Source organism: Rhinatrema bivittatum, chromosome 2 (genome assembly GCF_901001135.1).
Source record: "Rhinatrema bivittatum chromosome 2, aRhiBiv1.1, whole genome shotgun sequence".
In the NCBI taxonomy this organism is placed as follows: domain Eukaryota; kingdom Metazoa; phylum Chordata; class Amphibia; order Gymnophiona; family Rhinatrematidae; genus Rhinatrema; species Rhinatrema bivittatum.
Genome location: NC_042616.1, coordinates 104,404,030 through 104,427,695, shown reverse-complemented (window position 1 = coordinate 104,427,695; position 23,666 = coordinate 104,404,030). Strand labels below are relative to the sequence as shown.

The following is a 23,666-nucleotide window of genomic DNA, read 5'->3' as shown; positions in this document are numbered from 1 at the left end:
GTTTCTTTGGGGATTCTGGGGGGTTATGTTTAAACCAATTTGATCTTGATGTTCACTGTTTAGTAAATTTATGTATGATGGTCATGGATTTGTGTTCGATTCGGGCTTTAATTCGAAGCCAGTGTAGTGAAATCAGTATAGGCGTTATGTGGTCATTCTCCTTTATTCCTGTCAGAATTCTGGCTGCTGAGTTTTGCAAAATTTGGAGAGGCTTGAGGTTGGAAGATGGTATTCCAATCAGTAGGGAGTTGCAGTAGTCGATGGTTGAGAATATGAGTAGCTGTAGTACAGTTCTGAAGTCATAAGGATTAAGAAATGGTTTCAGACGTCTTAGGGTTAGTAGTTTGTGATATCCTTCTTTGATTTTGTTTGATATATGGTTCTTGAATGAAAGTTCTTTGTCAATAATAATTCCTAGGTTTCTGGTATGGGTGACAGAAAGTATTGGGTTCATTTGATTGTCGAGTATGAGTTGGTGTGGTGGTGTTGGATTGGGTTTTTTGTCCATGAGGATTATTTCAGTTCTGTCGATGTTGATTATGAGTTTCAGTGATGTTAGAAGATGTTTAATTGAGACAAGTAGAGCAGATGTTTCTTTGTACGTTTCCTTCTATCAAATTTTGGATGGGAATTAGATGTTGAATGTCGTCAGCATAGAGGAAGTGGGTGATTCCACTATCTTTTAGTAGTTGGCAAATGGGAAGAAGGTATATGTTAAATAGAGTGTCATATATATATATATGTATGTGTATATACATATATATATATATATGTGTGTGTGTGTGTGTGTGTATATATAATAGGTTGCATGTATCTCAATATTAATCACAGTAACATAGTAATATAGAAATGACCACAGAAAAGGTCCAAAATGGTCCATCCAGTCTGCCCAACAAGCTTCTTATGGTAGTATCTTCTGCGTTCTGCAGTTTACCTCATCTTTCTCTTAAGGTTAGCAACTGCCGCTCTATGCAGTAATTCCCAAGCCTTATGATAACCCATAAAAATGTACTGCTAGTAACATTTTTACTGGGTGATGAGCCTTTTTCAAAATTCAGACAGTGCTGCTTGATGTGCTTTGCTTATGGACTTATTTATTTAAAAAAATTTTGTATGCTGCTTCTTCATAGAGGAACATCGAAGCGGTTTCCAATAAAACATACATAATAAAATACGTTCAGAACATTACAAATAATCAATACAGCATAAAACAAATAGTACATACTAATAAAAGGAGGTGCTGCATAAATTAGTATCAAAATGGGGGAAGGTGTTGCGACCGTCGCTGCCCGACGTCTCCACTCTACCCTCCTTACCTCTTTGGTGACTCCCTCCTGTGTTGATGGACGTTTGACTGCCGCGGCGTCATCTTGCCACCCTCCTCCGGCGTTCCCGGACCGGCTAGACGCTGCCTTCCACCATGTTCTCCTAAGGCCTAAGGGCGCGCGCGCGGCACGGCCCTGACTCAAGTACCAGCAGTGGCGCGAACCTCAGGAGCGGCCCCCTGAGATGATGTCATCATCTTCGGATATTTAAAGGTCTTTCATTTCGCTAACTAATCGACAGGCTGATACAGTAAAGCACGGCCACAATTACCCCGTTTCTAACCCGCTGTGTACTCACAATTTGGCCGCGTAAGTCTAACCTGCGATTCACTATCAGTTTTTACCGATCCTTACCGCTTCTTTTACTCTACACGTATCCCTTTCCGCCCGCGGCATGTATATGTATGTAAACGATCCGATTAGCTATTCCCTCCCATACAGTAACGTGCGCCCCAACTATCTCCTTTTTAACCTGCTATCTTGCCGCGTCTTTTACCTGCTAATTTACCGCCTACCCTTACCCCTGCGTTAGAGGCAGGGGTAAGGGTAGGCGGCAAACTTTCCCCCAGCCCCCGCTCACCTGCCCTGGCCGCGTCCATGGGTGCTGGTCTCTGGAACAACCCCAGTCCTCTCTCCCCTCCTCCCGAAGCAAAAGAAAACCTAAAAACCCTTCAGATCACGACTAATCTCATCCCCCAGCCCCCGCTCACCTGCCCTGGCCACGTCCATGGGTGCCGGTCTCTGGGGCAGCCCCAGTCCTCTCTCCCTTCCTCCCGAAGCAAGGCGCAGGGCGAAAAGCGACTCGACATGCTATTAAAGTATTGGGAATAAAGTGTAACAAAAGTTAACTTACTTTTTCTTACAGTCCTCTCTGCCCTCCTCCGGAGGCGCGCACCGCGGGTCCCCTGCCTCCCAGGGGCAGCCAGCGGCGAAAGCGGCCCCCGCCGGCGAAGATGGATGAACGCGCACCCATAGTGCAATTTGGGCGCTCAAGCCAGCAAAGGCGCATGAACGGGCATGCGTGATGTCACGGCGTTCGTTCATACGCTTTCGGTGCCTTGAGCGCCCGTCCCAAATTGAAGGTATAACGCTCAAGGTATTGAAGGTTAGCAGAGGGTTAAATATAAGATTGTTAAATATAAGATTAAATATAAGATTGTTAAATATAAGATTGTTGTGCTTGTACATAACCTACTGGCTATGGATACACTGCTGAGGACTAAAGTTCTCAAGGTATTGAAGGTTAGCAGAGGGTTTCCTACCTAGCTGCCTCCAGGTATCACTGCGGATGGGATTCGCTCTCCACATACCTTGCTACTCTGCCTCCTCGGACTTTACCAGGGGTACCCGCTCCTCGGGGGCCTCGCTCTCTTTTACTTTTCAGGTCGCAGTCTGGAACCGGTACTCACTCCTCGAGGGCCCACGTTCCCGGACCTGCTACTGAATATAACTTCTGCCAGGAAGTCACCGCTGCCTACAACACCAGTGAGTTACCATCTCTCTCTCAGAGATTTCCCTGGAACCAGGTACTCGCTACTCGAGGGCCTACTTCATTCCAGCTCCTGGGCTATTCTAAGAGACTACAGTGTGAGTGTTAACATCAAGGTTCTGTTCCTGAACTCTGCATACTCTGCCTACTCACTATCTGTTTTTCTACAGCTCAGCCTTTCTGGGATCGCTGTTCCAGTGCCTGAGGGACTACAGCCCAGCCGGGCTCTTCCAGCTCACTACTGCCACCTCTGGTGGTTCTCAAGAACTGTTTAATAAAAGAACTTGTGTGTGTTTGTCTCCCAACTCTGAGCCTGACCGGTGGTCTCTCTCGGGATCTTCCCCCGTGGGCATGGTCATCTGCCATCGGCCCAAGGATCCACCCACAACTATCACAAATAATAACAGAAGGAAGGCAGTCAAACAGGAGCCATAGAAGCAGTTCTGTGTTTTTTTCCCTCATGTCTATGCATCTGTTCCCCAGACAGTAAGATTTGGGGTCTTCGTTGGTTGCTGTCTGAATCCAACTTCCTTTACCCCTTGCTGCTGAAGCAGAGAGCAATGTTGAAGTTGCTTCAAAAGTATCAAGGCTTATTGGTTAAGGGTAGTAACTGCCATACAAGCAAGTTACCCCCATGCATTCTCTCCATTTCTCACATGTACTAGAAAGACAGCAAGGTACACATATACCTGCCAAAATGGATGTGACGAATGCACATCCCTAGTGAACTCTATTAAATATTGGTTAACCCACAATAAATTGGCCCAAATTTATCCAAGACTGAAATTGTTATAAATCAAAACAAAGAAACAATCTCAATTCCTCCGGTCTTGAAATGTGGGGACTGAGATCAATGCCCTTCCTTAGGCCAGAAGTCTAGGAGTAAATACTGACTCTAAACTATCTATGGCCCCACAAATTAAATCTGCTGTAAAAGCCAGATTCTACAAATTGTGATTTCTTCACTGCATTAAGCCATTATTACACTCAGATAATTTCCGAATAGTTATGCAAACCTTGATTTTCCCAAGGTTTGCATAACTATTTCCCTGCTATTGTAATGCTATGTATTTAGGAGCCCACTAACTATTATTAAAGTTCTCCAATTGCATCAGAATGCTGCTGCCTGATTAATCTCAGGTCTCACCAGAACTTTACAATCTCCATTGGCTCCCTGTGCAATGGCGTATTAAGTATAAGATTGTTGTGCTTGTACATAACCTACTGGCTTTGGATACACTGCTAAGGACTAAAGTTCTGCTTCAAATTTACAACCCTGGCAGAGCGTTTGCTGAGGGCCATCTAGATTAGCAAAATGAGACTAGTGTTTCATTTTGTTTGATTGATTTATGTATATGCCACTTAAACTAAGGTACTAAGTGGCGTACAAAATAACATACACAAAATCAAGACATAGCCCATGTTGCTGTTTTGATTTTTTTGTATGCGCTTATGTCTTCATTTTGTGTGTTTTATTTTGTAAGCTGCTTAGGGCCTCGGTTTAAGCAGCTTATAAATAAATCGAACAAAATGAGACACTAGTCTCATTTTTCCAATCTAAATGGCCCTCAGCAAAATCTTTGAGCAGATATTGCAGTGGAACACATCATGAGCCTCATCTAGACACTTGTTACAAGTCTTGTGTTGATTAGTCACAGATGTCTTCAGAGAAAATCTGAAGCTGCTGGCCTTCTCTGACATCATCAGGAAAAAAATCAATGATACAAAATCAAAGAACATCTTCCTCAAGCAAAGACAACCAGGAAAAACAAGAGGGTTGACCAGGAGACCTGTCAGAAGCTGTGGAAAAAACAGGCCTTTGACAGGATCAGCAAAAAAAAAAAAAAAAAAAGAAATTGTAGAAAGGCTTTGAAAAATCTAACTAGAAGTTAGGGTAAGAGAAAAAGAAACACGGAGACATACTAAACACAGGAAAAAACATGGGGCAGAGAAAATACATTCTGGAGACATAATGCAGAGAAAACAGCAGCTGTTACAGCGAAAACACATCCATCTAACACGGAAAATTACAAACTGAGGCATGCTTCATGACCATAGGAACTGCCACACATGCTCAAAGAGTTCTCCAAGAATTTCCTAGAAAGTTCTGAAAAGCGTGACCATGTTGGTGACCATTAAGATGATGTCACCCATGAATCTGACTATGGAATATTGCTTGTCTTCAGAACTAAAAATGAAACTACCGTAGGCCAAGCAAGACCAGCTTGACCAAAGGAAGAATGAATAGAGGCCCTTAAAGAAACAAATCAAATCAAAAATGCATGGAAGAATTTCTGCTGAGATACATTATACTAGTTTCCATAAATTCAACATGATCATGAGCTGCCAGAAGCATCTGAAGATCATTTAAGACAATGGACGATTAATCTGTCTTTAAGCAAACCTATTAGATTAGGAGAAAGCAGCTCCAGTCCCGGAGAGCTGCAAGCAGATCTGGTTTCAAAGTTATTTGGGAATTTTAATCTAACTGACTTTATTCAAAGAATATAGCTGGTTAAGAAGCACTTGAATTTTAAAAAAATACCTCCTGACCAGGCCTGCTAGCTCAATCCCACCCCCCACCCCCCACCTCTCAAGACCCCTTTAGCATCAAATGTTGTAGGCCTACATGCCCAAAAAACCTCCCTTCCCCACTCTCTCCCCATATTTTAAGTGAAGATTCCCAAGCAAAAGGAGATCCTCCCCATCTCCAACTCTCCCACCCTAGTCGGACCTCCTCAGGCCCCTTATAGTGAGTGGGAGCTCAGAATTAGCATCTGGCTCCCAATACATCCAGGATTGTTGTCAAGTGTAGCTGTGAAAGCAACATTAGATGCACCAGGAACTGGAAACTAGTTCTTAGCTCCCAGTGATAGCAAGAGGATTGTGGGGGGTCCAGAAGGTTACGGTATGGTTGAGGATGGTGGCCTTATGCTTGGGGACCTATGCTTTGGCTTATTTTTGTGTGTATGTGTGTGGGGGGGAGGCTGTAGGCCTGAAACAATTGATACAAATTTTGAGGGACTCAGGAGGAGGAGGAATGCGCTGGCAGGTCCACTCAAGAGCCTTTTTTCTTTAAATTCAAGCGCTTCTTAACCAGTGATATACTATGAATGTAGCCAGTAAAGTTAAAGTTATCCGGGAACGGGTTCCCGGATAACTTTAACCCTGCTACTGCACATGCCTAGAGATAGCCGAACAGCTTATTCAGCTAACTCTATTTAGTCCTCCCCAGACCTCCTACCATTTATTTGGATAAATTATCTGTATAATGGGCACTCGCCAGGTACTTGTAGCCTGGATTAGCCACTGTTGGAAACAGGATGCTGGGCTTGATGGACTCTTGGTCTGACCCAGTATGGCAATTTCTTATGTTTTTATGTTCTTATGACTTATCCACATAACAGGCCTCAATTTTCAAAACTGACATTTAGCCAGATAACTTTTGAGTTATCGGGATAAATGCCTTTTGAATTTTGACCTCCATAATAATTAAAATGCATTAAAACTTCACACTAAGGAGAATCCTGAAAAAGAAATGAAAAATTGTTATCCTCAATGATAAAAAAAAAAACCCACATGTACAAAAACAAAATATACAAAAACCCCAAACACTAAATACTTGTAAAGAAGTAAAATGGTTTTGAACTTTTTATGAAAAAACAGAAATTTATTGAACAGTTTGATTATACTGGAAAAAGCCACAGAGGCAGAGACAGCTATGTAATTATTCTAATAGCTATAATTTTTTCTTTCAGTAAATACAATTATTTAGAACTTTTTTTCTAGTAAGATACAGACCCTTCCTTTGTTCTCTTTCATGCACATTTTGGCTGTGCCTTGATGGGAATGCAGCAACCCTTTCATTTTCTGCATTGATAGCCTTCTGAATTTCTTCAATCTCTGCTCTTTTGGCAGAAGAGATTCCATTCAGTTTTTCTGTTGGTTCTACATCTATGCGATCAACATCATCATCTTCAACTACTTCTCCTTCTTCTTCAAAATCATCAGCATAGTCCTTGAAAGAGAAATGGACATAGATTTCTGAAAGCATCCCTTCAAATCTCTACAGATGCCCCTAGATGATGAAATTCAAGTTTGATGACAGAAAGCAGTCCCTGCTGCTAGAAATCTTGGAATGAGGGAATTTGGTATTTTAGTCATATTATACAAGAGTGCCCCTAATGTACAGATCTACAAAATGAGTCTGAATTTGGATAGCCAGAGTTTTCACATCTTTGGGGCCAACGGAGAAATTACTACTTTCCTGATAATTTCCTTTCCTCTAGTAAGGACAGGTGAATCCCCATCAAACCAGGACATGAGATAAGACCACATGGCCAGACGAACAGAGTTCTGCACTTCTGCCAGCAGATGGAGATGAAGCAAAAGCTAACGTCACAGCTATATAGTCCCGTCCCAACATCAGCCCACCAGTATTCTCTAGAAAAGCCAAACTGTGAAGAAAACTGATTATACTTGAACATTATTATCAACAGCCAACAATTCATGTTTCTCAACCAACAGGAACAATGAGCACAGCCAAAAGAAGGAACATATCTAGCAAACTAATGGCTAGAGAAGCCACTTACCAGTTTTTAACGAACAGCAGGAAACATAGTCTGCATAGCTTGCCTGAAGAAAGGCTAACCACAAATTAAAACATCAGCAACCTAGGGCAGATCAGGGATTTACCTGCCCTTTCTAGAGGAAAGAAAATTATCAGGTAAGTAGTAATTTCTCCTTCCTCAGCATTCAGGCAGATCAATCCCCATGAGTGGGATGTACCAAAGCTAATCTCAAAAAGGGTAGGAGGCTGCCAGCATTCTAGTCAATACCATCTGTGCAAATACAGCATCCCCTTAGCCCTAACATCCAAGCGGTAGTGCTTGGAGAAGGAACATAAGTACATGCCATACTGGGTCAGACCAAGGGTCCATCAAGCCCAGCATCCTGTTTCCAACAGTGTCTAATCCAGGCTAAAAGTACCTGGCAAGTACCCAAAAAGTCTATCCCATGCTACTGATGCTAGTAAGAGCAGTGGCTATTTTCTAAGTCAACTTGATTAATAGCAGGTAACGGACTTCACCTCCAAGAACTTATCCAAATCTTTTTTAAACCCAGCTACATTAACTGCACTAACCATATCCCCCGGGAACAAATTCCAGAGTTTAAGTGTGCGTTGAGTGAAAATGAATTTTCTCCAATTAGTTTTAAATGTGCTACATGATAACTTCACAGAGTGCCCCCTAGTCCTTCTTTTATCCAAAAGAGTAATAACGGATTCACATTTACCCGTTCTAGACCTCTCATGATTTTAAACACCTCTATCATATCCCCTCCAAGCCGTCTCTTCTCTAAGCTGAACAATCTTAACCTCTTTAGTCTTTCATCATAGGAGAGCTGTTCCATCCCCTTTACCATTTTGGTCGTCCTTCTCTGTACCTTCTCCATCGCAACTATATCTTTTTTGAGATGCGGTGGCGAGAACTGTACACAGTATTCAAGGTGTGGTCTCACCATGGAGCGATACAGAGGCATTATGACATTTTCCGTTTTATTCAACCTTTCCTTCCTAATAATTCCCAACATTCTGTTTGCTTTTTTGACTGACGCAGCACACTGAGCCAACGATTTCAATGTATTATCCACCATGGTGCCTAGATCTCTTTCCTGGGTGGTAGCTCCTAATATGGAACCTAACCGTGTAACTATAGCATGGGTTATTTTTCCTTATATGCATTACCTTGCACTTATCCACATTAAATTTCATCTGCCATTTGGATGCCCAATTTTCCAGTCTCACAAGGTCCTCCTGCAATTTATCACAATCCGCTTGTGATTTAATTATTCTGAATAATTTTGTATCATCTGCAAATTTGATTACCTCACTTGTCATATTCCTTTCCAGATCATTTATAAATATATTGAAAAGCACGGGTCCCAGTACAGATCCCTGAGGCACTCTACTGCCCACCACCCTCCACTGAGAAAATTGTCCATTTAATCCTACTCTCTGTTTCCTGTCTTTTAACCAGTTTGTAGTCCACGAAAGTACATCGCCTCCTATCCCATGACTTTTTACTTTTCCTAGAAGCCTCTCATGAGAAACTTTGTCAAATACCTTCTGAAAATCCAAATTCACTACATCTATCGGTTCACCTTTATCTACATGTTTATTAACATGTAGATAAAGGTGAAAGATGAAAGGTGAAAGATGATAGGTGAAAGGTGAAAAATGTTTATTAACATGTAGATAAAGGTGAAAGATAAAAAGAGCCATGCTTATTAACATTCAGAAAAAGGCTTTAGACTTGGCTATTTAAACAAGCCTTTCCCGAGTCTAATATCCATTAACAGACCAAAGCTGCATAGTGTAAATACTGCCTATTGTAAATATTTTACTTCTGTATAATTTTCTTTAATTATTGCCTCCTTGCTCCTCCAGTTCTAGCAACCCTGTTATATTGTAACTTCATTGTTTCTTATGCACTTGTTATATGTATGAAGTTACTGCACCCCTTGTTATCTGTAAACCGGCATGATATGATTGTATCATGAATGCCGGTATAAAAAAGCTCTAAATAATATTAATAAATAATAATGTTTATTAACTCCTTCAAAAAAGAGAAGCAGATTTGTGAAGCAAGACTTGCCTTGGGTAAAGCCATGCTGACTTTGTTCCTTTAAACCATGTCTTTCTATATGTTCTGTGATTTTGATCTTTAGAACACTTTCCACTATTTTTCCTGGCACTGAAGTCAGGCTAACTGGTCTGTAGTTTCCCGGATCGCCCCTGGACCCCTTTTTAAATACTGGGGTTACATTAGCCACCCTCCAGTCTTCAGGTACAATGGATGATTTTAATGATAGTTTACAAATTTTTACTAATAGGTCTGAAATTTAATTTTTTAGTTCCTTCAGAACTCTGGGGTGTATACCATCCAATCCATGTGATTTACTACTCTTCAGTTTGTCAATCAGGCCTACCACATCTTCTAGGTTTACCATGATTTGGTTCAGTCCTTCTGAATCATTACCCATGAAAACCTTCTCCAGAACGGGTATCTCCCCAGCATCCTCTTCAGTAAACACCGAAGAAAAGAAATCGTTTAATCTTTCCGCAATTGCCTTATCTTCACTAAGTGGCCCTTTAACTCCTCGATCACATGTTATAAAATCGGGTGTACATTTGTGCACGCCGGGTAGCTTGCACAAATGTACCCCGTGCTAGTATGTTTAAAAATCCAGCCCTAAGTATTCATAAGCCTTCTTATTTCAAAGTCTACGAATGGGGGCTTCCACTAATATATGAAGTCTTGCATTTTCACATATTCAAATAATAACCAAACAAAGTAATTCTGGCTTTCCCGACTGAATGGAGTTACCATATCTCAATATCAAGGAACATCACAACTTCTAAGGAATCACCACTTCATGCCCATCAACAGCACTTCTATCTGTTATAAATTTAGTGAGTTGAGATGGTTGAAAAAAATATATGTTACATTCTGATATGTAATAAAACTCTGGCTGACTAACTGAACTTAGACTGTTTAGATTTCCCAACCCACCCCTAGCTCATCCTTTAATTTATAGGCAGGTGCCACTTTCACAAAAAAAAAAAAGCTTTATTGAGAGTTTGATCAGTGCCTTGTAGGCCACTACCAGACATATAGTAAATTCACTAATACATTTAAAGGATGTTAATTAGACACATTCCTACTCCCAAAGCAACCTAAAACTTAACTAGGAACTGAACAAAATTGAGATGAAGGCAGCAGCCAGCAGCAAGAGGGGGGCTTCCCAGTCTTTTGCATCGAGTGTCACATGTATGATTTTTTACCCGACAGTGAGAAGTTGTACATGTGCATGTGATGCAAAGAGCTCCTGGCTCTCAGAGAATGAGTTCGATCTCTAGAGGCTAGAGTGGCACACTTAGAGGAGCTGAGGCAGACAGAGAGGTATATAGATGAGACCTTCAGGGACATAGTAGCCAAGTACCAACTTCAGACTGGCAGCCCTGGTGCTGCCTTTGAGGAAGAAGGTCTCGTGATTGGAGAGCATCAACCGGGTGCAGCAGGAAAGGATCCTGAGCAAGGACCTGCTCTCCAGGTGATGCATTGTCCTTTCACACCGAGGATATCTCCCCAAAGCCTACAGCCCAGGAGGGAAGGGTTAGGTCGGCCTTCATAGTTGGTGATTCAATTATTAGGAATGTAGATAGCTGGGTGGCTGGTGGCGTGAGGATCGCCTGGTAACATGCCTACCTGGTGCGAAGGTGGCAGACCTCAAGCGTCACCTAGATAGGATTTTACACAGTGCTGGGGAGGAGCCGGCTGTCGTGGTACATGTGGGCACCAACGACATAGGAAAATGTGGGAGGGAGGTTCTGGAAGACAAATTTAGGCTCTTAGGTAGAAAGCTTAAATCCAGAACCTCCAGGGTAGCATTCTCTAAAATGCTCCCAGTTCCACGCGCAGATCACCAGAGGCAGGCAGAATTCCGGAATCTCAATGCGTGGATGAGACGTTGGTGCAAGGAAGAGGGATTCCGTTTTGTTAGGAACTGGGGAACCTTTTGGGGAAGGGGGAGTCTCTTTAAAAAGGAGATAGAAAAGCTTTTAAACTAGAACAAAGGGGAAAGCCGACAGTCGCTCAGCAACGCATGGTTCAGAGAGAGGTATCTTCAAAGGATGCTAATGATGCAATAGAATTAGGGCATCCCGACAGTGAGGTTCCAATAATAAGAAAAGTAGTCCAAGTGCCTGTAACTAAAAACTCACCTGAGCTAAAAAATTCTAACTTATTCCTATCAATTAAAAAGCAGAATGAAAATACAAACAAAAAACAAACGTTGAAATGTTTGTATGCTAATGCCAGAAGTCTAAGAAGTAAGATGGGAGAATTAGAATGTATATTTATTTTATTTATTTATTTAAAACTTTTATATACCGACATTCGATCGAGATATCACATCGGTTTACATGAAACAAGAAACCAATAAGGCAGGGACTGCTTTAAGGCAGGGACTGCTTATTTTACACTGCAACAAGATAACTTACATTGTAACATAGTAACTTACATAATGGTTAAAGCGTAAAATATGTTAACTGATTAATATCGAAAAGAGTATAACATTTAAAACTTGAAAGGATACGGGAGCTATAGAGAATAATGTTTAGAAAGGAGATTGGGAGGAAGCGTTGTAGTTAATAACCTGTTAGGGATCCCTGAGTAGGGATGTGGGGGAGGGAGGGTGGTGGGGAGAGGGGAGGTAGATATATAAATAATTAAGGGGAGGGTAGATCAGGGCAGATCAGTGGAGGGGGGGCTATTTGGAGGCAGGTTGGATCCCAGTGCAGGAGGTTGGATCCCATTGCAGGGGTTATGTGTCAGGGGGGAAGGCTTTTCTGAAGAGCCAGGTTTTGAGTTGTTTTTTGAATACTTGAGTGGAGGGTTCGTTCCTAAGAAGGGGTGGGAGGGAATTCCAGAGGGTGGGGCCGGCAAATGACAAGGCTCGTCTTCTGGTGGAGAAGAGGTGCGCGGTTTTAGAGCTGGGAATGATGAGTAGGCCGGTGTCTGAGGATCTGAGGCTTCTTTGGGGGGAGTATGGGAGAATGGCGGTGTTTAGCCAGTTCATCTCATTGTTTATTTTTTTGTGGATGAGGGTGAGGGTTTTATATTGTATTCTTTGGGCGATGGGCAGCCAGTGAAGTTCTTTTAGTGTGGGTGTGATGTGGTTGCATTTTTTGATGTTAGTGATGGTCCTGGCGGCTGCGTTTTGCAGTACTTGTAGAGGTCGGATGGTGGTTTCAGGTAGTCCAAGGAGTAATGCATTGCAGTAATCCAGTTTAGAAAAAATTATTGACTGTAGTACTGTTCGAAAGTCTTGTGTGTGGAAGAGGGGCTTGAGTTTTTTTAGTGTTTGCAGTTTAAAGAATCCATCTTTGATCATGTTAGAGATGTGACGCTTGAGGTTGAGTTCGTCATCGATGGTCACTCCCAGATTTCTTGTAGATGTTGTGATTTGTGCCCCTGTGTTATTAGAGGTGATGATGCTGAGGGGGGCTGAGGTGAGCTCATTTGAGATGCGTAGGATTTCAGTCTTGCTTTGGTTGAGACATAATGATAGTTGGGATAGGAGTTGAGTCATTTCCGTGCTGAGTTGGTTCCATCTGTTTAGGGTGTCCTCGATGGATTTGTTAATGGGGAGTAAAATTTGTATGTCGTCGGCATAGACCAAGTAGGTGAGGTCCAATTTTGAGAGGAGCTTGCAGAGGGGGAGGAGGTAGATGTTGAATAGGGTGGAGGAGAGGGAGGAGCCTTGTGGGACGCCATGTGTAAGTGTTATTCGGGAGGATTCGGAAGCCTTTATCTTGATGTTGCATGATCTGTTATGGAGATATGACTCGAACCATATGATTGTGGTGTCTCTTAGTCCGATCTCTTTGAGTCTTGAGAGGAGTGTTTTGTGATTGATGGTGTCGAAGGCGGCGGATATGTCGAGGAGTATCAGGAGGTATGATTGTCCACAGTCGAGTCCTCTGAGGATGGTGTCGGTGAGGGTGAGGAGGAGGGTTTCGGTGCTAAATAGTTTCCTGAAGCCATGCTGTTGAGGTAGCAAGATGTTATGGTTTTCAAGGTGATCCGTGAGTTGATTATTGACTGTTTTTTCGAGGATTCTGGTGTTGGGGTTTTTCTCCATTTTTTTTCAGTTTGTCTTAGTGTTTGTTTTGCTTTTTTTAGTTCTTGGGAGTACCATGGGGATTTGTGTTTAGTTGAGGTATTTATTTCTTTTCTGACTGTTGGGCATAGGGTTTTGGCTAGGTTGGCGTTGATGGAAATCCAGGAATTTGTAGCAGAGTTGGCGTCGTCTTTGTTGAGGGTCTTTAAGGCTTCAGGTAGTTGTTGAGCCAGGTCGTATAGCAGTGAATGATGACATAGACTTAATTGGCATCTCAGAGACATGGTGGAAGAAGGATAACCAATGGGACAGTGCTATACCGGGGTACAAATTATATCGCAATGACAGAGAGGAGCACCCAGCAGGCGGTGTGGCGCTTTATGTCCGGGATGGCATAGAGTCCAACAGGATAAACATCCTGCATGAGACTAAATGCAAAATTGAATCTTTATGGGTAGAATCCCTTGTGTGTCGGGGAAGACTATAGTGATAGGAATATACTACCGTCCACCTGGTCAAGATGGTGAGATGGACAGTGAAATGCTAAGAGAAATTAGGGAAGCTAACCAAATTGGTAGTGCGGTAATAATGGGAGACTTCAATTACCCCACTATTGACTGTGTAAATGTATCATCAGAACACGCTATCATTTATTCCTGGATGGAATAAATGATAGCTTTATGGAGCAATTGGTTTAGGAACCGACAAGAGAGGGAGCAATTTTAGATCTAATTCTCAGTGGAGCACAGGATTTGGTAAGAGATAACGGTGGTGGAGCCGCTTGGCAATAGTGATCATAATATGATCAAATTTGAATTAATGACTGGAAGAGGAACAGTATGCAAATCCACGGCTCTCGTGCTAAACTTTCAAAAGGGAAACTTTGATAAAATGAGAAAAATTGTTAGAAAAAAACTGAAAGGAGCAGCTACAAAAGTAAAAAGTGTGCAAGAGGCGTGGTCATTGTTAAAAAATACCATTCTAGAAGCACAGTCCAGATATATTCCACACATTAAGAAAGGTGGAAAGAAGGCAAAACGATTATCGGCATGGTTAAAAGGGGAGGTGAAAGAAGCTATTTTAGCCAAAAGATCTTCATTCAAAAATTAGAAGAAGGATCCAACAGAAGAAAATAGGATAATGCATAAACGTTGGCAAGTTAAATGTAAGACATTGATAAGACAGGCTAAGAGAAAATTTGAAAAGAAGTTGGCAGTAGAGGCAAAAACTCACAGTAAAAACTTTTTAAAATATATCAGAAGTAGAAAGCCTGTGAGGGAGTCAGTTGGATCGTTAGATGATCGAGGGGTTAAAGGGGCACTTAGAGAAGGTAAGGCCATCGAGGAAAGATTAAATGATTTCTTTGCTTCGGTGTTTACTGGAGGATGTTGGGGAGGTACCTGTACTGGAGAAGGTTTTCATAGGTAATGATTCAGATGGACTGAACCAAATCATGGTGAACCTGGAAGATGTGGTAGGCCTGATTGACAAACTGAAGAGTAGTAAATCACCTGGACTGGATGGTATACACCCCAGAGTTCTGAAGGAACTAAAAAATGAAATTTCAGACCTATTAGTAAAAATTTGTAACCTATCATTAAAATCATCCATTGTACCTGAAGACTTGAGGATAGCTAATGTAACCCCAATATTTAAAAAGGGCTCCAGGGGCGATCTGGGAAACTACAGACCGGTTAGCCTGACTTCAGTGCAGGAAAAATAGTAGAAAGTGCTCTAAACATCAAAATCACAGAACACATAGAAAGACATGGTTTAATGTAACAAAATCAGCATGGCTTTACCCAAGGCAAGTCTTGCCTCACAAATCTCCTTCACTTTTTTGAAGGAGTTAATACACATGTGGATAAAGGTGAACCGGTAGATGTAGTATACTTGGATTTTCAGAAGGCGTTTGACAAAGTTCCTCAGGAGACACTTCTAGGAAAAGTAAAAAGTCAAGGGATAGGTGGCGATGTCGTTTCATGGATTACAAACTGGCTAAAAGAAGGAAACAGAGAGTAGGGTTAAATGGAACATTTTTTCAGTGGAAGGGAGTGGGCAGTGGAGTGCCTCAGGGATCCGTATTGGGACCCTTACTTTTCAATATATTTATTTATTTATTTATTTATTTAAAGGTATTTATATACCGTTTTTTAAAATAAAATTTTATCAAAACGGTTTACAACATGTTAAAAATAAAAATAAAATATAACTAAAATAAACTTAAATACATAAATTTGACTAAATAGCTAGATGATAACTAGCTAAAAACAAATTATTAATTAAAATTAAAATAAAATAAAGGTAGCGTGCCTTGAGCAAGGAGGGCAGGGAGGGTAAAAAGGGGGAACGAGAGGGGACGAATCGTAATATCCTTAAAGAACACTGATGGGAAGATAGGGAAGGGAGAAGTTAAAGTGACATGTAACTGATGAGAGAAATTTGGGAGATGAAGTTTCATTTATGATCAGGGGGTTGCTTAGTGGAAGTATTAAATGCTTGTTGAAAGAGGAATGTTTTTAGAGCTTTTTTGAAATGATGAGGATTTGATATTAAGCGAAGAGGGTTGGGTAGTGAGTTCCAGAGTGATGGTCCTGCTACTGAAAAAGCTCTTTTCCTGGTGATGTCTAATCTGGCCTGTCGTGGTGATGGAATGTCTAAGAGATTTTGAGTAAGTGATCTTAAGTGTCGGGTGGGTTTGTAAATACGGAGTAAGGTGCAAAGCCAGGTGGATGAGGAATTATTAATTAGACTGTGAATGATTGAGATTACTTTATATTTTATCCTGTACTTTATGGGTAGCCAATGAAGAGAATGTAGGATGGGTGTAATATGATTGCGAATGGAGGTACCGGATAATAAGCGAGCAGCACTATTTTGAACTAGTTGTAGCGGATGAATTGATGAATCAGATAGACCTAGATAGAGAGCATTACAATAGTCTAGACCAGAGAAAATGAGAGATTGAAGGACAGTCCTGAAATCACGATAGAAAAGAAGAGGACGAAGACGTTTCAGAAGCTGTAATTTATAGAATGATTTCTTTGTTAGGGAGGAAATTTGTTGTTTCATGGATAAATCTGTATTTATGGTTACTCCTAGATTTATGGCGTGACAATTAATTGGGATGGTTGAACCATTGAATGTGAAATGGGATGGCGGACCTATAGAGGAATCTGTAATGGATGTTAAATGAACCAATTCAGTTTTTGATGGATTTAATTTTAAACGATTATGAGATAGCCAAGAATTAATGGTAGATAGGTAGAGTGAAACTAATGAAAGGGTGTCAGACCAGGAAGTTTTATAGGGTACCAGAAATTGAATGTCATCTGCATAAATTTTGAATTGTAAATTGAGTGAAGATAAGATGTGGCAAAGTGGAAGAAGATATATATTGAATAGTATGGGAGACAATGAAGATCCTTGGGGAACGCCAGAGGGAATTGTGTAGGGAGTGGAAAATTGATGATTGATATTAACTTGTTGAGGGCGATCTGTAAGAAAGGATGAAAACCAACTTAATACTGTTCCAGTGATACCTATTGCTTGTAGTCCTGAGATGAGAATTTGGTGATCAACCGTATCAAATGCTGCTGAGATGTCTAAAAATACTATAATATAATCTGTGTATGAATCAAAGGCCCGGAATAATGTGTCAAAGGTAGATAGAAGAAGTGTTTCTGTAGAGTGTCCCTTTCTGAAGCCATGCTGGTTAATGTGGAGAATGTTATTTTCGGATAGAAAATCGGAAAGTTGACGTAAGACTGCAGATTCTATTAGTTTAGCTAATGATGTGAGAGAGGCGATAGGTCTGTAATTATTGAGATCAGCTGTACCTTTTGTTTTTGATTTTAGAATAGGTAGAATGGATGTTTTTTTCAAATTGGATGGGAATTGTCCTGTTTCTAAAGATTGGTTAACTAGACTACTAAGAAAAGAGTATGCATGATGACCAATAGCTTTAAAGAAAGCTCCTGAACAAGGATTGTATGGTGAGTTTGAGGGTTTTTGTTTGCTGATTATAATTTGAATTGAATTGTCTGAAACTGGATTAAATTCGGACCATTGATAATTAGGTTCTTTCTTGACACAGGTGGGGTAAGGTAGTTGTGAGAATTCTGTGGAGATGGTGGTTACTTTTGTTTTAAAATGGTTGGCAATTTTATTGCAGAATGTTGTATCGTGTTCTGTGAAGTTTTCGTTGTGTGGAGTAATTAATGTTTTAACTATATTGAATAAAGTATTTGGATTTCCATTGGCTTTAGAGATTAACTTTCCATAATAGAGTTTTTTGGCTTGATTTAGTTCTTTGTAATAGTGCCGAAGGGTACATCGATATGTGTTTTTTGCTTCGGTTGTTTTTTTATGTCGCCATTTTCGTTCCAACTTTCTAAGGTGTGTTTTTAGTTGATGTAAAGAATTTGAGTACCAGGGAGCATTGGTCTTTTGTTTCCTGTTATTTATTTGGTGTTGTTTATATGGAGCGATCAGATCTAACGTAGAGGTAATAGCTGAGTTCCATTTAGATATTTATAAATGATCTGGAAAGAAATACGACGAGTGAGGTAATCAAATTCGCAGATGATACAAAATTGTTCAGAGTAGTTAAATCACAAGCAGATTGTGATAAATTGCTGGAAGACCTTGTGAGACTGGAAAATTGGGCATCAAAATGGCAGATGAAATTTAATGTGGATATGTGCAAGGTGATGCATATAGGGAAAAATAACTCATGCTATAGTTACACAATGTTAGGTTCCATATTAGGTGCTACAACCCAAGAAAGAGATCTAGGCGTCATAGTGGATAACACATTGAAATCGTCGGTTCAGTGTGCTGCAGCAGTCAAAAAAGCAAACAGAATGTTGGGAATTATTAGAAAGGGAATAGTGAATAAAACGGAAAATGTCATAATGCCTCTGTATCGGTCCATGGTGAGACCGCACCTTGAATACTGTGTACAATTCTGGTCGCCGCATCTCAAAAAAGATATAATTGCGATGGAGAAGGTACAGAGAAGGGCTACCAAAATGATTAGGGGAATGAAACAGCTCCCCTATGAGGAAAGACTAAAGAGCTTAGGACTTTTCAGCTTGGAGAAGAGACAGCTGAGGGGGGATATGATAGAGGTGTTTAAAATCATGAGAGGTCTAGAACGGGTAGATGTGAATCGGTTATTTACTATTTTGGATAATAGAAAGACTAGGGGGCACTCCATGAAGTTAGCATGTGGCACATTTAAAATTAATCGGAGAAAGTTCTTTTTTACTCAACGCACAATTAAACTCTGGAATTTGTTGCCAGAGGATGTGGTTAGTGCAGTTAGTATAGCTGTGTTTAAAAAAGGATTGGATAAGCTCTTGGAGGAGAAGTCCATTACCTGCTATTAATTAAGTTGACTTAGAAAATAGCCACTGCTATTACTAGCAACGGTAACATGGAATAGACTTAGTTTTTGGGTACTTGCCAGGTTCTTATGGCCTGGATTGGCCACTGTTGGAAACAGGATGCTAGGCTTGATGGACCCTTGGTCTGACCCAGTATGGCATGTTCTTATGAAGATCCCATTTGTAATATTTTTGGTCTCCTAATTAGGAATTGTTTTCTTCTCTTTTGGCGGTCCCTAGTAACATCAGGAAATATCTGCTTTAATACCCATTCCTTATCAGTATTCAATAAAAAAAAAAAAAGACACAACCATTGTAGCAGGTTGAACTGATAAAGAGTCCGAAGACTAATATCTCAGAAACATTCAGAGGAGTAAATACATGGAAGTCCTGACCTTCTTTAGGATTTAACTTCCATGAAGGAACATAAGAAATTTGCGTTAGTGGTGGAAGTGCTTGCTGGAAATTTTTAAAACTTCCATAGCATATTTGTTCCACATCTCCTTTGCAGAGGTTAATGGTAATTTCGGAAACTTTACCAGTCTCAAGTTCTTCCCACGAGTTGATTTTTAAGATTTTTCAATTTTTCTCATTAAATACTGATTTTCCCTTATCACTGTTATACTTTGCTCATTCAATTTCAATATATGTTGTCTGGTAGACTCTAATACCCGGTCCCTCCTTATATCCTCCTCTAATATCTTCTTAACTTTGGTTTCCATATCCACCACCTTTTTTGTTAAAAGCTTCAAATGGGATGTAAAATTACTGTTAAGAACTACCAAAGTCTCCCAAATTGCTTCTAATGAAAAAACTGGTGGCCTTACTAGTGGTAGTGTTTCCACCTCAAACTCCGACAAATCTGACTTAGTGTGTCGACAGCGGCATGAAGCTGGGATAGCCCTTCTGTTGTAATTCCTTCGGAGATGCCACCAGAGGCGGCCTCTACTGCGGCAAGCTTCAAAGTTGTTCCTGGGTCTCCTCCTACATCACTAACCTCAAAGGAAGATGGCGGGGTGACCAAAAAAGAGGCAGTTCTCACTGCCGCAGGATTCTCCGGAGGCGTTCTCTGATCCGGGGACAATGAGATCACAGAGTCAAGAAGAGAGATTGATGTCACTATGCCTTCCTGGCTCTCTTCTAGCGACACCTCACCTGGATTGGTAACTCCACATAAAATGTGAGTGTCCATCGGCCCCAGCACCTGGCATGCTAGAGCTCCTTCAATAATCAGCCTCTCACAGGCTCGGCGTTTCTGGCCCGAATGAGGCATTGCTTCTATTAAAAGGAAACGGAATCCAAGAAGAAAATAAGAAAGACACTTAACTCAGCCAGTACAAACCATTTACTTGGATTCCCCTTAAGGGAGACTTTAGGCAAACAGGAGAGGCAGTCAGAGTTACTAGATGGATCAAGAGACACAATCCAGTTGAAACAAAGCTGCGTGCCTCTTTGGCGCGTACGGATTCGGTGATGCACTGGCAGCGGGTGCGCACCACTAGAGGGCCAATTTAAAGGCCCCTCCGACGTCCCTCGCTAATGACGTCTGGATGCTGGGGTGTCCTCGGTTTAGCCATGTCAGAGCCGGATACACGCTGCACTCCCAGAATAGCCGCCAAATCTCCTCACCTCTCCTCCCCAGTCTCCGGGATGCCCTAATTCTAATGCATCATTAGTATCTTTTGAAGATATCTCCCTCCGAACCATGCGCTGCTGAGCGACTGTCAGCAAATTTCAGCAGGCAACAACATATAAAGTTCAGTTCACGATACCACTTGAGCCCTCAAGGAATGCAGCCTCATGTGTTTCGGTATGGCAACCTCAGCAGTCACATAGGCTGTTGTAATGAGTTCTTTAACCCAGTGGGCAATCATTGCCTGCGTCACCAGTGCTCCCTGCTTACCTCCACCATGGAGCACAAACAGATGATCAGACTTCCAAACAGCCTTTGTCATCTCCAAGTACTGCAGTAAATGTTGCTTGACGTCCAAGGAACACAAAAGAGGGTACTCAACTGCCTCCGGAAACAACTTTACCTGTTTTTCTCATATTTTTTTGTCTTCCAGGTTTTCTCTCTCCACAGGTTTTTCTCCCATTACAGGTTTTTTCACACTACAGACTCTCCCTACGATCTACTCCGAGACTTCCGGGTTGTGCTCCGCCCCCCTCGGTGATGCGGCCGGCATCATCGAGGGACCCCGACCATAAAAGCAAACCGGGGACCCGGAGTGAGCTGTGCTCAATTGCCTCCGGAAACAACTGAGGCTCTCTTTACCTGTTTTTCTCATATTATTTTGTCTTCCAGGTTTTCTCTCTCCACAGGTTTTTCTCCCATTACAGGTTTTTTCACACTACAGGCTCTCCCTGCGATCCCCTCTGAGACTTCCGGGTTGTGCTCCGCCCCCCTCGGTGACGCAGCCAGCGTCATCAAGGGACCCCGACCATAAAAGGAAACTGGGGACCCGGAAGGCACCGCGTGCCGGCGGCGCACACCAAAGGGGCATGTCCCTTTGTACGCCCCTTCGTACAGCCCTTCATACACCCGGAGAGAATACATACACATGGACAAAGACCACCACCCACCCAGCAACGAAACCACACCAACAACCACAAGCTCTACATTCACCATCCAAGTAAGCACAGGAAAGGGTAAGTATGCAAAAAACACAAAGAATCAAAAACACAAATACAAGCACAGCCATAAAATAAAAAACAACATGACCACAAATAACCTAATTCCTGTAAAAAGCACTAACAGTACCAATTTAAACAAACTACTAATGATCTCCTTTCTTCTAGTCAATGCTCAATCAGTGACAAAAAAATTTCCCATCATCACGGACCTGTTGTATGACACAAAACCTAATTTTATAGCAATAACAGAATCATGGCTAAAAAAAATCGGATATAGTTCTAAAGAACCAGATCCCAAACAAAAACTACGAAGTCTTCTCAATCCCAAGAATAAATAAAAGAGGGGCGGATTAATTTTAATTATTGAAAAAGTATTTAAAACTAAATTACTCTCAATCTCAGCGCCAATGAATCATGAAATTGCCCTTTTTGACACAAACCACTTTCAAATATGCTTGGTCTACTGCCCACCCAGTCTCCTCGAACTAAACATATCCCCACTTATAGAATTTTTTACAACTCAGCTAAATCCCGCTAAACCCACCATAATATTAGGTGACTTTCATCTTCACATGGACGTTCACCCCCTATCTAATACCTGCCAAACACTATTTGACATAATGACGGCATTAGGTTTTAAACTGATCACAGATAAACCAACACACAAAGCTGGCCACTCATTAGATCTTACATTCATTAACAGTAGCTTCCTTGAAAACATAAAAACCAAATACACACAAATCCCATGGTCAGACCGCTTCCTCATTAACTCTCAGATCAAGCACACAAGACCAATAAAAAAACAAAACATAGAACCAGCTGTATTCTCATACCATCCCCCTTTCAACACCGATAAACTTAAAGACAGACTAAATGAAGAATTAACACACATCAACTTCGCAAATAGCAACAACCGACTGGTTAAATAAAACCTCTACTTTGGCTAATGAATTAAACCCTCTGCTAATGGCCTGCATAAAAGAACCAAAGTTAAATAATCCATGGTACAGTGAGCAAATCAAAGAAATAAAACGAAGCCTTGGAAAGAAAAGCCTTAGAAAAGAATGGAAAAATAACAAAACTTCTGAGAATTTAACAAAGTACAGAAAACAACTAGCTTACTACAAAAAACAATTTTAGACATAAAAAAATACTACAGTACAAGAATAGAAACATTTTCAAATAACGCCAGAACCCTATTTAACATAGTAAAGAACCTAACAAGTGACAATACAAACAACCACTTAACCCTACAAGAGAACCAATGCAATGAGGTAGCTCAATCCTTTAAAGAAAAAATCGAGAACCTGAGAAAAAAAATCCCTAACACTACAAAACAAGAGATTAAAATGCCCACTAGAGACGTTAGTAACTGGTCAGAATTTGAAGAGGTATCACATGTTGAAGTCGAGAAAATGATAAATAAAATAAAATGATGTGATATTTTCACAAATGCCGGTATAGAAAAAAAATCTAAATAAATAAATAAATAAATAAAGCAAATGAACCCTGCTCCACATGTAATTGACACCATTCCCATTACAGAACTAAAAAAACTAGCCAACACAATAACCCCAACTTTAACTAAGATCATCAACCTCTCACTAGATGAAGGAGTAATCCCAGATACATTGAAAGGAGCTATAATCAAACCAAAAATTAAGAAAATGAACCTCGACCCCCTAAACATCAATAACTATAGACCAGTATCAAACTTACCCCTACTAGCCAAGCTAATTGAAAAAACAGTACAAAAACAATTGTCAAACCACATTGAAAGTAACAACATATTTTACCCAACACAACATAGTTTTCGCAAACACTACAGTACTGAAACTCTGCTATTAGCCTTATCAGATAATATCTTAAGAGGTTTTGATACAGGAACACACTACATTCTGGTTCTTTTAGATCTCTTCGCAGCATTTGACACGGTAAACCACAAAATACTCCTCAACAGACTGAAAGAAATAGGACTCACTAATAAAACAATAAAATGGTATGAGTCATACTTAAACAATAGATGCTTTCAAGTGCAAATCAAAAATATACTCTCTGACAAAGCCACACTCTGAACAGGTGTCCCACAGGGATCAGCCCTGTCAGCTACACTCTTTAACATTTATCTCCTCCCAGTATGTC

The 23,666-nt window shown here is 40.9% G+C and overlaps 1 protein-coding gene across 1 annotated transcript in view; it reads right to left on the bottom strand.

The window, feature by feature from the left end:
- The window catches only part of WDR60 (WD repeat domain 60), a 373,459-nt gene that overhangs the window by 211,912 nt on the left and 137,881 nt on the right, over positions 1-23,666 (bottom strand). The window contains exon 9 of the mRNA XM_029588515.1: positions 6,616-6,832. Coding sequence (XP_029444375.1) covers positions 6,616-6,832 — 217 coding nt within the window. The remainder of the gene's footprint in view (positions 1-6,615; positions 6,833-23,666) is intronic.